Source organism: Camarhynchus parvulus, chromosome 1, assembly GCF_901933205.1.
Source record: "Camarhynchus parvulus chromosome 1, STF_HiC, whole genome shotgun sequence".
Taxonomy (NCBI): domain Eukaryota; kingdom Metazoa; phylum Chordata; class Aves; order Passeriformes; family Thraupidae; genus Camarhynchus; species Camarhynchus parvulus.
In genome coordinates, this window is record NC_044571.1 from 63,918,256 (window position 1) to 63,939,460 (window position 21,205).

The 21,205-nt window shown below is 43.7% G+C and overlaps 1 protein-coding gene across 2 annotated transcripts in view; it reads left to right on the plus strand.

Moving 5' to 3' along the window:
- THSD1 (thrombospondin type 1 domain containing 1) overlaps positions 1–20,838 on the plus strand; it is a 30,631-nt gene extending 9,793 nt beyond the window's left edge. For both annotated transcript variants that reach the window (XM_030956878.1, XM_030956887.1), the window contains 3 exons: positions 1,960–2,925; positions 10,805–10,963; positions 15,360–20,838. In XM_030956878.1, coding sequence (XP_030812738.1) covers positions 1,960–2,925; positions 10,805–10,963; positions 15,360–16,735 — 2,501 coding nt within the window. In that variant the 3' untranslated portion in view covers positions 16,736–20,838. The remainder of the gene's footprint in view (positions 1–1,959; positions 2,926–10,804; positions 10,964–15,359) is intronic.
- Positions 20,839–21,205: the final 367 nt, after the last annotated feature.

Sequence of the window (21,205 nt, forward strand, 5' to 3'; positions counted from 1 at the left end):
CACATGACAGAGCCAAAATATGAAAAACAAGGATAGTGTGTTGCTGGGCAGTTCAGAGGGACACTTTTCACAGGTGTTTAGGGTCTGCCTCTTACTCTCTGGGCGTCCAAGTTGAGATCAGGTTTGCCATGTGCTTACCACAGCTGCAATGAACGGGATCCTGCTTTCGATGTCTGAAGGACCATTGTATTTAAAATCAGGTCCTGGCTTTCAGAGGGCACCACAATTAGTTGATACTTGACATGTTTTACCTTCATGCCTGTGCCTTGGTTCCTAACACACTAAACAAGAATAGTGACCTCCTCTCATTTTTCAGAGATTTTAGAAGGATAAAGTAATTTATATTACTAATGCACTACAATAAGGGCACAACAGAAGAGTCCATGGGGGAAATGAATAATTCTGTATTATCAGAATGGATTTTGGACGGTGTGCAGTCAATAATACATAGGACCACCAACAGAAGACTGAGAACAAAAGAACCCTCTGATAATGAGCACTGTCAATCTGCCAAATGAAGCAGTGTCTTGTGGAAATGCAAATGAAAGGCTGGAGTTATAGCACATACATGTAAGAGTATGTGTATGATTTATATGTGTAAGGCTGTACGTGCCACCTTTACTCAGACTTTATGTATGTATGTATGTGGTTGGAGCTGGTTATTTAAAGGACATGTTATAGCTAGTGGCAAGTAATAGGCTCTTTTTTCCCAGTGCACACTGCACCCTGCCCAGATGTAAATGTCTATACCCAGTCAGATGAATTTCTTCCTGAAAACCTTTCCTGCTGAGAAGAAAGTGAATCCAAGGTGACTAACTCAAATTGAAGCTTAGAGTAGTAGGCGTCTAATATTATGTGAGATGAGTCCTGCTACTCCTGACTGCTAAATGCTTGCCTTGGCAGTTGCAGTGTTTTTCCAGCAAAGCTTTCTTTGAGGTAATCTTAAGACATGTGTAACAGATTTAACAAGTCAAAGTATTGTTACTTGATACTACTTATGAAAGGATTGCTTTAACCAAAGTTTTACACTTCCATCTAAGACTTAGAAGCCTTTCCCCAGACAATTAATTTAATAAAGATGTCTCACAGTACATTCTGTATCTGGAATAGATATATGCAGTTCCCATTTTTCAGATAACCTTTCTGTGTTTGAAATCCTTAAGGTTCAAGCAATGCAGAGAAGGTAGCTGAGCTAAGAACGGAAATGTGATCTTCCAATTTATTGCTTTAGATATCATCACTAGTTACAGCATGTCTCAGGATAATTTGGCAACTTGCACAAACATGGTCATGCAAGAAGTGAATTTGAAAAGACTGCACCATTTATAATGAAATGATGTCATTTAGACATGTTGCACCACATCTGAGACAAGAAAAGTGCTGCAGTCACCATCACTGTTATTTTCAGCTCTTTCACTCAAGTGTCTGCGATGCAAATGAGCAAAATGAAAGATTCATAAGACAGAGCAAGAGAAAAGGCTTCAAAAAGCATCATGCAGACTTCCTATTCTATTTAACTTGGGGGACATTTTTCATCTGTCTGTATAAGAAACCACTGTCCTTTTTTTGCTAAATTACGGCTGAAGCTGAAAAACAGCTGGCCTCTGTGGAGTTTAAAAATCTGTAAGTCGAAGTTGAAAAGTTTGAGAATCTATTCTGATAAATTAAGGTTTCTGTTCATCTTTTGGGTTGTTTGTGGTTTGCTTTAAAATACTCATTTTTACCTTCCTGAATGTGTTACTGCAGTGGATTTTGAGCTGCTCCAAATCACATCCCTGCACAGAACAAAGCTGGTGAGATCTAACTGCTATTGCTAGGACCTTTTCTTTTTTTGTCACCTGGTTCACTTGAAAAAGATTGAGAACCACTTTTAATATCCATTTTTAAAATATTTGTTTTCTTCCATAGGAACAATCACTTGTCTGTTTCTTAATACTGTTGTGGAACTTTTCCTTTCAGTTCTCGGCGAAGTGGAGTATCTCCTGTTGGAGCACCCGGATCATGTAGCTTTCAGCAATGACACAGTGTCTGTGGAATATCAGTACTACAGTGGTGGTAATGTGACAGCAGAGCATGTGTCCATCCTTTTATTGGATGCCAGCACCAGTGAGATAATTGCAAGAAAACAGCTTCCTGCAAATCAGTCCCAGGGGATGGTGGTGTTTGAGTGTTTCCATTTCAAGAGTGCTGGTGATTTCTTGTTCAGTATGGTCTCTCCCAGTGACAACAGCAGTGCTGCCCAGTGGAGCAGAAGCAGCATGTCCACCCTCCATGTGGAATGGCCTGTATTTCACATTGATTTGAACAGGAGTTCAGAGGTGCTTGGAAGCTCTCTTCAGGTTGGACTTTTTACAAATGAGCAGTTATGTGCCATGAACAGGACTGTGATTTCACTGGATGTGATATTCACCAATACCCTTTACGAATTCAGAAGAGTATGCTCTGATGAGACTCTGGGCATTAGAACTAGCAAAGGAATCCCCCTGTCTAGGTCCCAGTGGGTAGAGTTTGATTGCCCACCTCTCAGTCAAGAAATATACATCACTGTGTTACTGAAATCATTAGAAACACATTCCATCATTGCCTCCATAGGACCTGTAGATCTCCTCCACAAGTTTGGATACAGACTAGTTGTGGCAGCAGAAGACATATGCAAAACTTTGGTTCAGGTCTTTGTAATCTCTCCACCATGCACTTCTATCAGTGGAAAAGTTATTGTTTATAAAGAGGCTCTCAAGCATCCAAATCAAAGAACAACTTGGCTGTATGAAAACATCCTTCACCCAGGAGACAACAGGACAGAATTTAACTGCACTTTGTTTGATGTGGGGAAGAACAAATACTGCTTTGACCTCCTCAACTTCTCAAACCGAAGCTATTTTCCAGCAAGAGTTAAGGAGTGTATACTGATCCAAAGGAATATGGGTTTGTACTGATTTTTTTTCACTTTTAGCCAAAATCAGGGCTCTTTCAGCCAACATGGGTAATGATTTTGGGTCTCCTGCATCAGACAAAATAGTTGTAATGCCATACTCAGGTGGGAACAAGATAGACTGTTATGTAGAGGACACAAGGACTTTGATAACAAGTGCAACTGTGGTAGCTTAAGGCTGCACTAAGTTAATGCTAGGCACCAACTAGAATCACTTAGGGCATTCTGAATGATGTACCTATCTCATTGGGCTGAAAATGAAACTTGTCCCTCTCAGTGAGGTAAGAAGCTACTGCAGTAGATCTGGCCCACTGGAGACTCTAAAGGTAAGATTAGTCTTACCTGCATTTAAGTGTGTAAAAGCCAGGGGCCCAACATTAAGTAGTTGTGTAGCTTTTTAGTTGAGAGGCATCTTGCAAGGGTGATTCATGGGTGTTGAACATACAGAGGCTGAGTCCTCACATGCGTGTCTTTTTCTCTACCTATTTGGTGTAGAAGTTTAGAGCTCTTCCTGTTAGATGCATTAACTCTGGTGAGATGAGTCAGGATTTAGCTACAGTGAAGGGCACAGCTGTGTCACTTGGACAGTTGGCAAGTTTTCTAAATCAGTGTTTTGAGAGATGTGTCTGCTTAGAACAGACCAGGATGCATTTTCTGACCCATTTTGAGAGATGGGTCTGCTTAGAACAGGCCAGGGTGCATTTTCTGACCCATGAGGCCTTCTGGCAGATCATGGGCCATGTTCACATAGCTGAACCTTTCCTTATAGGAAAGATTAGAATAGTACAATCTGCCAACTGGGAACAGTTGGTGGTCTATATAATCCTTTGGATCATGATCAGGCATGGTCAAGCCAAAACCATGTATATGTATTACAGCCATAGCGTTAGAAGTGGCAGTCCATGGTTTGACAGTCTACAAACCACAGTTGCATGGCAGAGGAAGCAGATGAGCCAAATACCCTTCTCATCGCTCATTTGTGGAAGGCAGCCACAGAGAGGGATGGGCCGTGTGTGCACGAGGGAATTGGGATTGGGTTGGGTTGTGTTGCCTACACCCTGGAAGGTAAATGTTCTCATTTGAAGCAGCTTGTGTCTATAGGTAATGAAGTACTCTTTTCCAACTGCACACTTCAAAGAGTTTGGATTGAAAGGTTTAAGATGTGCATCATTTTCCTCACCTTCCCATCTTGGTTGTCCTGAAAAGAAAGTGCAGAATCTCTAGCTAAAAAATGGCTGTTGAGGTTCATGGACAGGTATCTGAGAGGGATAATGAGAAGACCAGGAGTGTAGGACATGCTCCTGAGCACACAGTCTCAGACACAGCCTACCTTAATGACGTTCCTAGCATCATGTGGTCTTATTTTGTGCTATTTCACAAATTCTAAAACTATTAGCTATTTAATTAACTCTCTGTACTAAAAAATACCTCTATTTTCAGCACATGCCAAACCCAGTGCATAGTTCTCTTCATCTTAACTTCCTGTCTACATTCCCTGTTGGCACTCCCTCTCTTCCTCTGGCATAAGAAAGTCTATCTAAAAATGAAAGCATATTATTTTCTCAATGGAGGTAATTCACAAGGAAAAAGGAAGACAGAATCCTAGTTTTTCATCTGTACCTGGGTGGTATGTTACATTGATATGATCTAGATAATTACACTAACAGATAAATCATTAACATATGGTATAGATATGATACTGTGCCCAATATTTAACTGTTCTAATTGATGAGATCTCCATTGAGCAATGGTTCCTTGCAGTCTGCTCTGTTTCCCCAGCAGCCCCATCCTTACAATCACATTGGAAAGAATCAGGCTATGCCTCTTGAAGAGCAGAGTTACGTCAATAGCTGCCAAGTGAAGAGTATTGCATCTACAAAGCCGATGAAAGCAAAGCCACACCATGTAGTTGTAAATAAAATGTCAACCTGAAATTAATTAGGCTGCAGCACATCTGACTTTGTGCCTGTGTCTGTGAGACTTCAAAGCCTGCAGGCAGCATTTGAAAGGAGCAGGGTGTTCTGGGAGGGGCACATCAGCCTGAAGCCATGACAGACAGAGCAAACCTGCACTGTCTGTGATGGCCATCAGCCTTCTGGCTCCTTTGGGAGGGGCTCCCCTGAGCTCCCTCCCCCTGCTGCAGGGCAATGAGAGGTGCCCTGCTTACAGCAGACCCCCAATAGCTGTTTATGTCAAACACACAACTGCTGCAAGTCTCCTAATTTTTGCTTTGGTCTACCTGAAGTTTAAGGCCAGGAGAGGTGATAAATCTCTAGTGTGGGCTCTTGTGCAATGTGGGCCATCATTTTTCATTCAGTTACCCTGGTGTTGAGCCCCACAGCTAGTCTTTGCCTCTGACTGCCACTTACCCTCCAGGGAGTTATCCAGTCTTCTGCTGAAGACACCACAAAACAGACTTACCTGGTAATTTGTCTCAATACTATGCTCTGATTTATTTATTCTTTTGAAAAGGGAACCTTTGAATGTTTCATAACTAAAGTTAATCTAGCTTCATCCTCTGGTGACTGAATTTTACTCTGCTGCTTTCTGATAGCTGTTTCCTGTCTACTGTCTTTGCCTCACAAAGACATTTGCACATCCAGGTCATCTCACTTCTACCAGATTTTCTCAGTGATCTTTTTAACAAACTGAAAAGATTAAGTCTTTAATTGGAAGACATTTTCTTCAGGGTTTGATTAATCTACTGATTCTTTTTCGCTGCCTTTCTGTTATTTTAAACACTCATGTTTTTTTGACAGCCAGGGTACCAGCTTTGTGTGCTGCCTTCAGACATCCTTCTCACTGATGCTGCCTGATCAGTAGCACTCTCTCTACCCCTACCTCTGCTTTCATTCCACTGATTGCATTTGCAATTTTCCATAAAAAACTTTACTTTTGCCCTGTAAACTCCTCTTGAGCTGTTTTAGTATGGAGTCTGCCATCCTGCAGTTGCAATTTTCATTCCTTCTTCCTACACTTCTTTTTTGCTTTGCTGAATTAGGATCTATTTTCCTTTAATTATCCTAACTTAGCAAGTACCCTATGTTGCTCCATACAACTGCACTGTCTGCTTGTGTCATTACAGGAGGGACATATTTTCTCAGTAATGGTTTATATTTATTTTCATGTCAACCAGGGAAGCACTGAGCCTTATACTGATCCCTCTGGAATCTCTCCAAATGCATTCTCACTCAGTGATGGTTTTCTGTTGACAGTTGCATATCCAATCTGTCACTCAGCCAGTTCTTACTTCATTTAGCATATGCTCTATTGTTATGAAGCAGAGATCCTGTTTTGTAAATGATCAAAGTTCCTAAATCATTAAAATGATCTTCATCCAAACCACAGATGATGAGATAAAATATGATTTTGCCACATCTCTTTTCCATAAATCAGACATGAGTTATATTCCTGGTGCTTTGTCAGTCCTGCTGTTTTCTTGTCATTCAGGCCAAGCTTAGTACAGCCTTTTGGAACAGGAATCTGACTTGTGCTTGGATTAGGAAGCAGAAAGCTGCCAGTGGCCCTGAGTGGGCCAGGTCAGCAGCTCTTCGAGCCCAGGTGATCAGTTTCAGAATAAGTATCACAAAAAACTTATGCTATCCAAGACTGTGAATACATCTATTAAAGGTGGGGAATAGATCCATTAATTGTGAGACAGCACTTGTGCAGTTTTCTCTAGACCCTAACTGGAGAATCTGTGAAAGTCAGTGAAAAAATTAACAGTGAGATGTGAGTCACTTCATTCATCTTGATGGGCTCTTCATTGTTTCACAGAGGAACGTGCAGCTCATTTTTTCCCCAATGTTTGACTGGATTATTGGGATGTCTGAGGCAGGAAACTCTGTTAGATCATCTTATCCAGCAGCAGATGCATTGCAAGCTCGTGCTTTTGCATGCTTAATCCTGTGCTTTTCTCACCTGGGATTTAAGTGTTCCCAGCAGTGAGACTTCTGCTCTGCTCTCCTTAGAAGGTTGTCCCATGTTCTAGTCTGTATCCTGCTTGAAACATTCAGGACAAGACTGATAATATTAATCAGTAATGCTAAAGCATAGAAAAAGGTGTTTTTTCATATTTCTGATGTTAATTAACTTTCTTTTCCAGTTCCTAGTTACACTCTGGAGACTAATTTCAACTTTGGTGTGACTTACACTGAAGTCTCTTGCAGTTGCCTACAGCACAAATGAGTTTTGTTCATCTGACTTTTGCTTTTGGCATGTTGGCAGGGCATAAGAAATGCAGCTATTGCCTGAAAAGGGAAAGAGGAATGTGGGGGAAGACCTTCTGAAGAGAAAAGTGGTCAATAAGGGAGGAGAGGAGCAAATGGAGCATCTAGAGGTCAGGCAGGGACGTACAATTTCTGTCAAATTTTTGCTTCCTGAATAAGACTGTGTGAGTCAGATCTGCTTCTTGGTGGGAAATTCTGAGAACCAATTAGCTCTGTTGCCTGAATCTGTACCTGGGTTGGGTGTTTATTTAGAAACAGGTATATGCAGGGGATTTCGGTGTGCTAGGGCTGGTTTGTACCCCATCCACTTTTTCTGTGTCAGTAAATCCTTGATCTCCACACATTAGGAATAAATCAAGTTTTACAGACTCACAGACTCGGCTTCTGGAATTTTTTTTTTCAGAATGGAGGCTGTGCCTCCCCATTTCTTAGCAATGCCTGTTTGTGGGAAAAGACTCTAATTTTCCCAGAGTCTAGGATTTCTTTCTTTAAAGGGATCCTTTTCCTTTTGTTGTCCAAATTAAGCTGTTGGAACATGCCACCATTTCAGTGCACCCAAGCTTCATTTCCATGGAAGGGTGAGAGGCTGTTTTCAGGACCTAAAAACTGATCTCAGCTTCCAAAAATATCCTGCAATCCCCTAGGCTAGCACAGATACTTACATGAACCTGTCAGTAAATTAGTGATTTTGTCCCACACCACTGGCCTGGTTGAAGCGTTCAAGGCTGGTCATGTGTGTCAGGCTGGAAGGATGATGCTGAGTGTCCCTTGCTGACTGTGCTGATGGACAGTGCTGCATGCACAAAATCTTGTGAATGTGGAAATCTGAGGGGAGAAATTTATGCAGAGCAATAATTAACACAGTTAATTGCATTTATCTTTCATGTTGGCAGATCTGCCAACTGTCAGCTATTTCAAAATAACTCATCAGTTAGATGTCTTCACATTGATAATTGATTCCTCAATTGTGTGTGAAGAAACCTCACGCTTATTAGAGCTAGTTTGCAGTGCATACCTTCTGTTTTTTCCCCTGGCATTTTCAATCTGTTTGTCTTAAATGGAGGTTAATAATTTCATTTCCTTGGGGGAGAATAACTGTGCTTCATTTTCTTTTACATTCTGGTAATTGCAGGGGATTGCAGAGCAAGATGCAGGAGTTTAAATCTCCCATCTTCCATGGGAGCTGGAACATTTCTTGCTCTCCTGCTGTTTGAGGCACATTTCTTAGCCCCAAAGCTATGGATGCCAAGTGTTTTTGCTAAGGAACTCTATACCTTTAGCCAAAGTCCAAGTCAGTGAAAAGTGTCCTGGAGCAATGGGCACGTCAGGTTTGACGTCAGTGTTGGGAAATTACTCATCCTAAATGTTCTTGTATGTTGAAACCCACAGTCATCAATGTGGAGCCTGTTGAGCACCCTCCACTATCACCAGTGTTAGCACTGGAAGCAACCAGAACCTTTCTGAGCTTGGCTCTGCATCTGACTTTAATTAACAGAAGTTTAGATGAGCAGGAAATGTGGAGAGAGGGAAACAAGTTAGCTCATGCACTGGAAATTATGACAGAAGCTCACAAAGCTGCTCACACAAAGAGTCTGTAGGTCTGCAAAGAGGTAGGTCCTTCAGCTAGCCTCTACCAGTGGTGAGGGACACTGCTGGAGTCCTTCATGATCCTGATATGAAGAAAACTGTTGGGAGATCCTATGGTGTATATGATACTATGAAGTCTTTTTGAGAAGGTATCAATGAGCCCTTTACTGACTATTGATTGTGAACATTTTTTCTTCCTGCCCTCAGTAATACCTTGGCTCACTAACTGATGTGGTTTTGCAAACTGTTGATGGTCTGTCCCTTTTTAGGACTCCTTGTCCCAACAAACTTCCTCAGTTACCTGCTTGTTGGCATCCTCTGATTCTCTTTTCCCTTGACATCATACACTTGCTCCATTTTGCACTTCATTGGGAGCTCACATGGCTGCAAACTGAAGGAAGAGTCTGAAAGCTCAGCCTGCCTTTGGGCTCATCACCATCTCCAGAGACAGAGGGGTGAAAGCAGAGAGGTGCACGAAGAGCACAAAGTGAAATACAGCCTGGGGTCTTTCATGTTGCAGTATTGTGGTGGAGTGGGTGACAAACAGCCAGGGTGGTCACTTGATGTTGTGTGGGCTTAGAACCACAGCAGCACCAGGCCCAGTGTTGCCATGCCTATCTCTCCTCTGCATTAGGCCAGGCAGATGTCCTGGGGCATGCAGGGACACAAATGTGTGTGAATATGTGCCCACACATTCGGCAGCCATGGCTGGCAGCACAAGTGTAAGCTCAAACTCTGGGGCCCCATCCTGCAGTGCAGGTGAGAACCTGCACCAGGTGGGCAGCTCCACTGCTCCTCTTAGGCTGATCACATTAATGCTGACATGGTCACAAAACTGTATAGGACAGAGCCCAAAGCAGTTACAATTTAATGTTTATTGAAACACAGCTGTATTTATTCTTGTTTGAGACATTTAAAAATAATAACACACTAGGAACAATACAGCTACCAATAAAACGTGAAATCATAAAGCCATTTTCAGTCATGCAACATTCTCTAGTGCTTGGACATCATAACTTGGTTAAGGGCTCAGAGCATGCTAGCAGCAGTAATAAAATTAAAAATCACAGCTTGTGTTGGCAGTAGCAACACCATAAATTGTCTTAAAGAGCAGAGTTTAACCTGATCTACTTTTAAAAAAAAATTATTTAGCTGTTTTTCTACTTTATCTGTGGGCAGTGAAATGAAGTTAAGAAGTCTATTGTTCTTCTTTCTGTCAAAGTTAGCTGAAGCATCCCAGGGGTTTTATCTTTTAAGATTGCACCTGAACTCATGCAGTAGTTTGGAATTTAAAGTTGTGGCCCTGCCTCAGTGTCACCGCTGTCACACACGGACACGAATGGTCCCATCTTTACCTTTCTGGGTTCTCACTACTGTAAAGTTTGAATGTGGAGATCACTGGATGAGGATGTTGTCTAAGAAAAAGAGGGATTTTATTACACATAAAAAAATTATAATATAGTGTTAGAACCTGCATCTGCCTCCAGTTAAAATAAATAAATGAACATGCAAATTCCATCCATGAGTTAATTGCCTAATCATAAGCAATAAAACAATAGAGACCTGCCAGATGAATGATTCAATAACACGCTTGTGTGCTGGAAAGAAAATAAAAGAGTGAACCAATGTTGCCATTTCATTAGGCCTTGTAGGCTTATCATCCTGTCACAGTCATATAAATCAGCAGTAACTGTACTTCAGTCAATCAAATTATCCTGCTGTAAATGCACTGTTTGTCAGGCAGGAATTGGATGAATATATAAATTACCAGCCCACTTCAAAGATCTGTGGATTCATTTCCTTTTGCTGTTGTTCCAGGCAGAACCTGCCTGCCAGTTGACTGACTACTGTGTTGCAGGCTGACACTGGGGTGAAAAAAGGAAAACAACAAGTGGAAGCTTTGGCCCATCCCTGGATGCTGCTTGCTATTTTGGTCTTGCTGTTTGCATTGCTTGGTTATTTATTGCTGTTTTTCTCAAAAAAAGACAATTGGCTGTGTCTTTAAAGGTAAGGAGGCAAACACATTCCTCATTGCTGTGAGCTTGTGTATTTCTAGAAACGTGGAGCCGGTGGCAGCCCTGGAGCCCATGCAGTGTCACTTGTGGGGACGGAATCCGGGAGCGCTTCCGAGAGTGCCTCAGCTCCTCGCCGGCAAAACCAGGCTGTGCTGGATCGCCGAGGGAGACTTCCCTGTGCTCGCTGGAGGAGTGTGTGTGTATGTAGCTCTGCTCCTCTTCCTTGGTCCTGTGACCACCCTGGCAAAAGCAAAGTGTAAAATGGAAACATCCTGTCTCTCTTTCAGTCATTCTGATTTGGGGGGCTGTCACATTCCTGTGGTTGATGGAGTAGGGCAGGAGCCTCTGTGCATCTGATTATGGGACACTGGAGATAGGGCTCCAAGGCATAATATTTCTGAATGCTGTGGGTGCAATGGAAGCAGTTTAAAATCTCCAGGATTATCAGAGAGTGGAGAAGTCCTGAAAGAGAGATCTTGGGGCTATCAGAACATGTTCAGTAGTGAAAGCGTGAAAGTGACTCCATTGGAAACTTAATAGAAAGCTAAAGTCAGTTTTAAAAGGTTGCTGATTCCAGCTGGGATCTGTGGTGTGATGTTGCCATTCTGTGAGTTTTTTGAGGAGGTAGTGCCAGCTCTCCCCCTGCTCCAGCCTGCCATTGCTGCTGGCCTGTGACAAGGCAAGCTGGCTGTTACTGATAGGTAAGGCTTTATAAAGCTTTTATAAACCCTTACCTATCGGTAACAGCTAGCCACTGCTGCTGGGTGGCAAGTGGGTGCAGATACAAGAGACCTGACCCTTCTACAAGGTGGATTACAGCAGCCACATGGCCTCCAGTGGGGCTGGATGAAGCTGTGCCAGCACCATAGTTGGATGCTGACAGCCACTGCTGAGGGGCATGAGAAGTGCCCTCTTTTAGCAGGGTACAGGTGCTCAGTCTGTGCAAAACTTTTGCTTCTTGCAAACTCCCTGCTGAAAAGGAGTGTGCTGATGCTAAGAGACCACAGAGAACAGAAAGCTGATCAACAAGCTCCAGTGCCTTTGTGTCCCACAGGGGGTGGGGATGGGGAAGGAAAGATACCTGGGAACTGTGCAGGCTCCTAGGATCTCAGACTATAATTTATCAGATATTTTAAGCTATTACAAAGTGACCAGCAGGCCTTACTCCTTGCTTTGGCTGCTTGCAGGCACTTTCTGCTTGCGAAAGTGCAGTATGTAGAACTGGAATGGAAGCAGCTAAAAAATGGACAGTTTGGGGATGTGGGGAATTGTTTAGCCTGTGGCCACTGCGGTGCTTATGCCACTGAAAAGGAAAGGACAGCAGGGGGAGAGGAAGTGCAGCTGGAGCAGGAAGAAGGGAGGACTATGTTTTTAGTGGAAGTATTGGCTTGACCCAGATTCACGTGTTGGGGATGAAGGCCTCAGAAGTATACAGGCAGGACTGAAATATGTTGTGGAACACTGCAGGAAATGGGTTGTATTTAACAAAAGTTTGGGTGAATGGAAAATACTAAAAATTATATTCCATCAAACCAGGTATTACATGTTGTCAGTGGTCATGAAGCACTGGGAATGTTTTAACAGGTCTAATGTTTTTAATGACTTGAAAACGCTGGCCATGTGGGTTTGCTTATTTAGTAAAGCTCTGAGTGAAGGCAGAGAGGAAGAATTTAGATGCTTTGGGTCCCCAGTTTGAACCAGCCCTGCTCTAGTTGTCTTCTCTATGCCAGACTCTCTGAGGCTGCTGTGGGCAGCAATGCTGCCACCAAAATACAGTGAGGTTGTTAGTGTTTTTCCAAAGCTGCTGTTGAGCTGTAATATTCCATGCCTTCTGTCTATCTTCTGAAGGGGTATGTCTGTAAGTATATAATTTTGTTTGTCTCCTTACCAGCCAGTTTCACTGCCCACCTCTGGAGCTCAGAGAGCAGTCCTGGTGCAGGGAGCTTGCTGGAGGGGGTTCCCTGCATGCAGAGCATGTGGTGGAAACACGATCTGTGTGTGGACTTTGCTTTGCATGCATGGAGGTGACAGCCTCTGGTGCTTCTCAGAGGGGTCACTCCTCCCATGCACGTGTGCAGCTGTAAAAGGTGTATGATGGTTTCCAGCTATCCTGTGCATACACTGTGCACACAGCTGTGGCAGTGTGGTTGCACTCAGCAGATCTGGACAATCCCCAGATTCCAGTGAGGTGTCTAGGTTAATAAGAAGGTTAATACATAGAGAGCACAGAGGAAAAGGAGGCCTGCGTCTGCACCACTGCCATAGGATCATCTGGGGGAAATACCTCACTTCTGTCTTGCACATGGTTTCTAATCCTCCTGCTCCCACATGGGGCAGCTTCCTTTACAGAATCACATAATGATTACATCCCATTGAATCTCAGCTTGATCAAGAAGGGGTTTGACACTCTGACTTTACAGTATTCATCTGCTGCCTGATCCCAAGCTGGGAGTGTCACCCTCACCCTTAGCACTCTCGCTGTCTGCAGCTTTCAGAAGCACTCATGTTCTGTTTCCAGCATAACTCTGCAGACATTAGTCCAGCAGATGGAGCAAATGGCTGAATGAGCAAGGCCTGTGCATGGTAGAGGGGCCAATGAGGTGCAGGGAGAAGTGAACCATAGGGACCCAGTCCTTTTTGGAACCTCTCCGTTCCTTGCTGTTAGCTGTGTATCCCAAACAATGCAGCACAGTATGCATTACAAATAGAGAATGGAGTATTTGGAAAATATCCATAAGCAAAAACGACTGAGAGAAGGATGAGAAATGAATGAATTGCTCTGCTGCAGTGGTGCTGAATAGAGCAAATGCTGGCCCTGCCTGCTCAGCTTGTTCACTCCCTTCTCAGGCATCCAGAGCAGCAGTGCTCTGGGCTATGGCACGGGGGCATTGGACTGAATGCAAATTTTAGAGATCCCCCTGTAAGATTCAGCAGGCAGCGGTCTTGTTTTTTAAGTTGGTTTCAAGCTCTCAGAGTGACACAAAGATCAAAGTTAATGCAATGGCAGGATTTTTTAGAGGATTTGGGATTGTTAAGTAGCCCTGAAATAGGGAAGTGAATCTCCTTCCCAGCCCAGCACCCTGCACTTCTGTTCTGTAGCAGCCTGAGACCTTCTAGCCTGTGCTCATCAGTGCATTTGTGCATCCTGCCCACCTAACAGCTGCACTACCAGCTTGCTGTTGAGTGTGTGTTCTCCTGAATTATGGGAAGTACATGGTGTCCAGTTCTTGTTATTCTGCAGTCACATTTCCTATTCCTGGACAGTCGCTGTGGTGCAGGCAGGAGCACCTGCCAAGTCTTACAGCTGGCTATCAGTCTGATGGAAGGCTTTGGGTTCTGGATAAAACTGGAGACTAGGGCAGGGTTGTTCAGTGGTTTCGTTTGAACTCACACCTTCTGGGCCAGCTCTTGTCAACTGCAACTAACCAGCCTTGTCCTCCAACGAAATCTTCATGGCTTTAGAGAGCTCGTGTCTGACCAGAACAGAAGAATTTGGGCAATGCTGACACATACTAAAATTAGCTACTGGACCAATTAATCCACTTTTGACCATGCTGTATTCTGTTCAAGATTGCCCCTGAAATGCTTGAGACCTTATTCAAAAAAAGAATTACCAATTTGTCATTGGTTCAGCCACGTGTAATGTGGTGGAATGAGCAAGTGAGTGGTTTAAACTGGGCTGTGGACAGCTCTGTGATTGTCACATTATGGGTTAGAATCACAGAATATCTCAAATTGGAAGTGGCCTATAAGGATCATAGAGTCCAACTCCTTGCTCCCCCAGGACAGCTAAAGCTAAACATATGACTGAGAGCATTGTCCAGACAGTCTGTGAATTCTGGCCATGACTTCCCTAGGACTTCCCTAGGACGTGTGTCCTGATGGCTGATTACCTCAGTGAAGAAGGGTTTGTCTCAGTGAAGAAGGGTTTGCAGAGTACTCTTTGCTGTTTGAAGTCTCATCTCCAGTCCACAACAGAAGAATGGTAGTAGAATGCTGGAGGAAGAGCAATGGCACTTTCAGTTGAAAGCTTGCTGTGGTGTGGGAAGGTTTTGTCCTCTGGGACTGTGGCACCAGACGGTGGTAGAAGCATCCTCAGAGGACTGCTTAGAAAAGTTGCATTGCCTCTCCTGATGCTGCCTCTCTCTTCAAATTAATTTCAGTTCTCACACCCACTTAAGCTCTCCTAAAAATAATTTAAAAGTGATACCTGAAGTACTAGCTGGGTTGAATTCTTTTTACCCCCTTTATGTCACTTTTCAACAGGGAATCTAAATGTACTTTATAAAGAAAGGCAAACAGAGTTCCTCCATTTTCCAGGTATTCAGTAATACCTTATGGAAATAGCAGAACAGGAAAAAAATAACTATTACATTTAAAAGGTCTGTGGCTTAAAGTCTTGGTTTAAAGTAAGTAGATGTTCATGCCAGTTTGAAATCAAGTAGTAAGTCATCTCCAATGAGCAAATTTTAATGGCAGACAACTTCCTGTACTGTGTTAATGGCTTATTTTCCTTGATAGTGAAGTATCCATTCTCAAATACCAAAATGCTGCTGCCAGTGCAACTCTGACAGATGTGTGTGCTCTTTCTTACAGCTGTCCAGCCTCCCACCCCACCTTCTGTTCAGCCAGGAGAGGACCAGAGAGCAAATAATATAGTTACCATCACGGGTATCTCGCTGTGCTTGTTCATCATCTTTGCCACTGTTCTTATCACCCTCTGGAGGAAGCTCTGCAGAGCTCAGAAGTGCAGCACTGCTGTCCGGCGAAACTCCGTCCATTCCCCTGGCTTTCGGAAAAACTCAGATGAGGAGAACATTTGCCAAGGCAACAAGCAACGGGACAGCTTTGCTGAAGGAGGGGATGCTCCTGTTAACATTCCCCTAACCTACAGGCGAAGCCTCCAATTTGCCCAAGAAGACGATGCCTCTGGAAGTGAAAACTTTCAGCCAAATGCCCAAAAAATAATCCCTCCAATTTTCAGCTACCGCCTGGCACAGCAGCAGCTGAAGGAGATGAAGAAGAAAGGCCTGACAGAGACCACTAAGGTGTACCATGTCTCTCAGAATCCTCTCACGGACACGGTTCTTGGTGCCACCACCATGCTTCCCCTGAGTGGGGAAAACCAAGAGGAGGCAGCAGCAAACAAATTTCGGATCAAATCTCCATTCCTGGACCAGCCAGCCAGTCAGTCCAAGTTCCTGGGAGAAGGCTCTCACCCTAGACTGGATTTTCCATTCTCACAGGCCAATCCTGCAATGAGCCCTACCCAAACCTTGGTAAGAAGAGGTCATTTCAAGCACCAGGATAACAGAGTGGACTTGCCTGAGAGGGGCTGTCACAGAAACTCGCAGTTCAGAAGAACAGCCAGTTTCCATGAAACTAAAAAGGCCAGGCCTTTCAGAGAGAGAAGCATGTCCACTCTCACACCCCGACAGACTCCCCTCTACAACTCCAGGACCAGGACGTGGGACCAGGGTCTGGAGGACAGGACACGGTCAAAATCGAGAAATGCTAATCCAGCTTGTGAAAAGCTGGATCAGCCCCATGGCACTGTGCTGGGGTGTGAACCACAGGGCCATGGCACAAAGCCCTACCACAGGGCAGGTCCCCCAGTGAGGAAGCTGGACCTGATCACAGATCGCCAGCCTGCTGGTCAGGAGAGGGCAGCTGAGAAGCCTGAGCCCAGCCGAAGTAAGAGGGGCCCTTTGCCTAACCCCAAAGGTCTGTGGCGGAAAGAAACCGGCCCAAATGGCAAAGATAATTCCCAGAGAGGCCAAAGCATCAGCCCTGCCCAGTATCGAAGGGACAAGTGCCAGAGCTTCCCCCTGGATCCTGAGTTTGCCTTTTATGACAATTCTACTTTTGGCTTAACGGAGGCGGAGCAGCAGATGATCGACCTCCCTGGGTATTTTGGCTCAAATGAAGAAGATGAAACAAGTACTCTGAGCATTGAGAAGCTGGTGATTTGAGTGACTCATCGTGGCCCTGCAGGAGTGCCGTGCGTGGGAGAGGATCTGCAGGATCGCTTGGCTTCTGGTGAAAGAAAGAACAGGAGTCACATTACCTCCACACAGAGCAGCAGGGAGTAATGCCCCAGGTCTGACTTGTGGGAACATATTCCTTTCTGATTACTGAAAAGTGGTTTCATATAATTATTTTTTGTATGTATGTATGTACAAGACACACAAAGTACCCTGGGAAGGAATACAGTAGTTAAGGTGTGGCTCAGGAATAGCCAATAGATTTTATTGTGTAAAGCACCATGTTTTGTGCATCATACATGATGAGTGCTGCTGACATTTCCCACCTTGTCCACTGTGTACTGGTAGACTGTGAGATACTGAAGCATCCACTGTCCAGCACCCTCAACCATCTGCCCTGATTAGTGAATCATTTCCCATCTAGAAAGCACAAAGCTCAATCTGTGGGCAGTTTTCATCATTTTTCTGATAGTCATCAGTGAATTGTGTTGATTTGTAGGTGTTGCTCAAATAACTCATATGGTGGAGGGTGTTTTAGCTGGTTGCATGAAAGTGCAAACAATTGATGCTGAATACTTGAGTGAATTTAAAATTGAGGAGACATTTTCATCATTCAAGACTTTGATATTTTCTTACTGTCAATATTTATATCAAGAAAATAATGTACAAATATTTGCAGGAAATTAGTACAAAAGGCATGCTACAGAGAGGGCAAAGAAAACAGGTTATCACATTTTAGTCCTCACAGAAATGTTACTGCAGCATGTTACCTGTAAAAAGCAGTGAGAGAACTTGAATTATGCATCCTTTCCATAGTCATCCTTTCCTTTATTAAATTTTTTTAATGTAAATACTTTGACAATGAAACTACTACAGCAAGCTCAAAATAAATTATGAACAAAACCAGCAAACAACAAGATTATTTGATTAATACCTGTTCTGGGAACAAAAAATCAAAATGGCTTGACAATATCTGGCGATTCACAAAGAATCTTATAGAATCATTTACATTGGAAAGACCTCTAAAATAATTAAGTCCAACCATTAACATAACACCACTGTGTGCACCACTAAACCATACCCCTTAACTGCCATATCCACACACCTTTTGAACACTTCCAAGGACAGTGATTCCACTGTTCCCTGGGATGCCCCTTCCCATGCCTGACCACTCTTTCAGTGAAGAAATTTTCCCTCATATCAAATATAAATCTGCCCTGGCACAACTTGAGGCCATTTCCTCTGCTACCATCACTTTTTACCTGGGAGAAGGGGCCAACCTACCCCCACCTTGCTGCAACCTCCTTTCAGGGAACTATAGAGAGCAGTTACAGTGAACTATAAAAGCCATGATGGGCTTTTTTTGTTGTGTTTAAAACCAGACATCACAAACTTGCCATTAGATTCTGCTGTAAGTATTCAGAGTTGGGTTGGAACTCTAATTAACAGCAGAAGCAGAGCTCAGGCTTTTGTGGATGACTAAGACTTTTCTTGCCATTTGTTAGGATAACCATCTCTCTTGGGACTTTGCAAAGACCAGGGGAAAGCTAGTGGGCAGAAACAAGAAAAGAGGAGATGCTGCCCATGGAGGTTGGTGTAAGAGAAGAAAGGTTTAGGCAGTGGACTATTAGATTGAAATCAACTCTCCCCTAAGGAGCCTAACCCTACATGCCCTTTAACCTGCCTTGTGGGTTGAAAGCAAAATTAGCATATGCTCCATTGTCATGAAGTAGGCTGCTATCTTTCTCAAAACTGGCTTTCTGAGCAGAGAGAAAGAGATTTCCCAATCCCACACTTCTTCCCCCCCAGCCCTGCTCCCCCACAAACCAACAGCAATTTTAAAGGAAGAGCAGCCTCGCTGTGTGTAAGCAATAGCACCCTGCTGCAGTGTCCAGAGCTGGCACAGGTAGCTTGACAGGCACATGGTGTTACCTGCTGTGACAACATAGGAGAAGCAAGCCTCAGCATTTGGCCACCAGAGTCAAATCTGTCTGTTTTAAAGGCCTTTCTGATGGGTAATGCTTTGCAGCTGCTGCTGGAGTGAGGGATCCGACTCGATGGGTGATGTGAGCTCCCTCTTTCCTGGGAGCCATGCCAAGATGCTGATGTTCAGCCCTTGGCCCAACATGGTGTTGGTACCAGCGATGCATTCCCATGAACTGTCAGCTTGAAAAGCTGTTTAAAGCATTTAAAAACATGTTCATGCTTGAAGAGTTATCCAAAGGCAATCAAATGTAATGAGTCTTTAAATTGACTTAAGTGAGCTGGAAATCAGACCTCTGAAACAATTGCTGCTGAGCTTACTTACCCTGCCTGTACTAAGGTGAGGTCTGTGGTGTGAAGTACCTTCTCCCTGAAGTTCTCCCTGAAGCAGGGATCCATCATTATTGGAGCTGCAGGGCTACAGTATCTGTTTAAGCTTTGTTGAGCCTCTCAGCATGGGAGAGGGACCGTGGAGAAACAGGAGATCAAATGCGCAGTGCAGCAACATTCAGCAAGCATTCCCCTAAGCTTCAGCGGGAGGGATTGGGGCTTGGCAGTAGCCCTCAGATCCAGTAAGTGCTCAGCTAGTGCCATTCTACCCTGTTTATTAAGATTAAGATTAAAGGTGGTTCTGGAATGCTTCCTGGGGTTTGCTGTAGAATTTGCAGGCTCCTGCACAAAGCCCTGTGACCCTTGCATTTCAGAGGGCATTTGCTTTGCCACAGGAGGGCAGAGAAGGGGCAACATTGCTCTAAATCAGATGCTGCTTTCTGCAAAGTTGTCCCAGTGTTGGGCTCTGTTATGCATTAGATGTACTTACGTACATTTTACATCAAAGGCAGCAAGGCAAACCCCTTCCCTCCCAGCTTGTCATGCCTTGGCCTCCCTTTCTATCTCAGAGACAGGAGAAACACCCTGACATTGATGCTGGCTGAAGGCAGTCCAGCTCTAACGCCTGCCCCTCCATACTGACACACAGGGAAACAGGCTCCATAGTCTGCATTTGACATTGCTCATTGCTCACTCACTGGGGAACTGGACTGGGTGCTGGTTGTCTGATTAAGCCCTGCTGACTTCATCTTCACTTGATAATCCTTTATCAGATGGGTTACCAGATGCTTAATGAACTGCCAGACCACAAATGCTGTCCCCTAAGTGCTGTAGTTTCCACAGTCTTTGCCCTACTTCCTTAGTTCTCTACTGAAGGATGGGATTGAACATCAACTGCCAGAAGGCATGAACTTATTTCACTCACATTTCTCTGTGTCTTCAAAACAACAAAAATTATCCTTTCTGCCCCCAGCGCTCCTCAGAGGCCGCAGAGTTATGTGTGCAAAGTCGTTATGTCCCAACATGCAGTTACAATCTTGCACTGAGATTTTACCATATCAAAATACAGAAGCAGTGATCAGAAGGGAAGGAATAAGTGCTGCCTTTTTGCAGCCCGTTCTTCACAAGGGCAATCTCATTTCAACCATGTTGGTGAAAATTTCATTCCACATGAGTATGCTTGAGAAGAGGGCAGGGGGACAGTCTAGCCAAGGGCACAGGCTCTGGGAACACAGCTCCCTGGAGTGCTGCCCATTACGCTGGGATGTTCATGCTTGCAGTCACTGGGATGTCTAGGAAGCAGAGGAACCAAACCAAGTTTTAAACTGAACCTTCACGTCATTCCTCTGCATTGTCTCCAGGACATCTTGAGCCATGAAAATTAAACTTACCTTGCAGACCTTTTCAACTACCCAGGACAACAGGTGAAAAAGCACCAGAGCCAACATTGAAAGAATACATTTCTCATATTATGAGCTTTCCAAGATTTGGATCCAGATTTTTGTTCACATTCCTATAGTTGAAAACCAGATAAAAAGTATTAAGTCCTACTCAGATGGTTTTATTTCACTCTTTGTCGATAAGTATACAAATTACAGTATGTATGGATATAAAAGCAAATAAATGGAAACGAAATACCAGTTTAAAAATTATTATAAATCAGACAAAAAGGAAGCAGGATTATTCTACAGCATGGTAGTTAAATTCTTTGCATCAAGCTGATTCTGCTGTTCATTTTTAACTGTTGTTTTTAACAGCTGTAGAAAATAAATTTTCAGTATTCCATTTCTTTCAGTCATTTGTGTTGCTCTTTTTCACCCCAGTGAGACAATGAAAGCAGTGTGCCTTGTGGTTCAACCACTTTCTGATTCCTCTTCACTAATGCAAAGTCATTTGGTAAATTACAGGAGAATGTATGAATTATGACTGCATTTTAGGAACTCCTAGGAATATCTCTGTTCACCTTAGTTTTAGTAAAATCTGCATAATTTTAATCTGGGGCTTAAATCTGGTTGGCAGGATTGTCTTTGTCTGCTTTAATGTCTTGTGGTATACTCTAGCAGTGGATCTGCAGCAGGAAGCTGTTGGGATGGGATTCACACTGTCCACATTGTGGGTGTTTTCTTTGAAGCAGCCTTAGTCTGG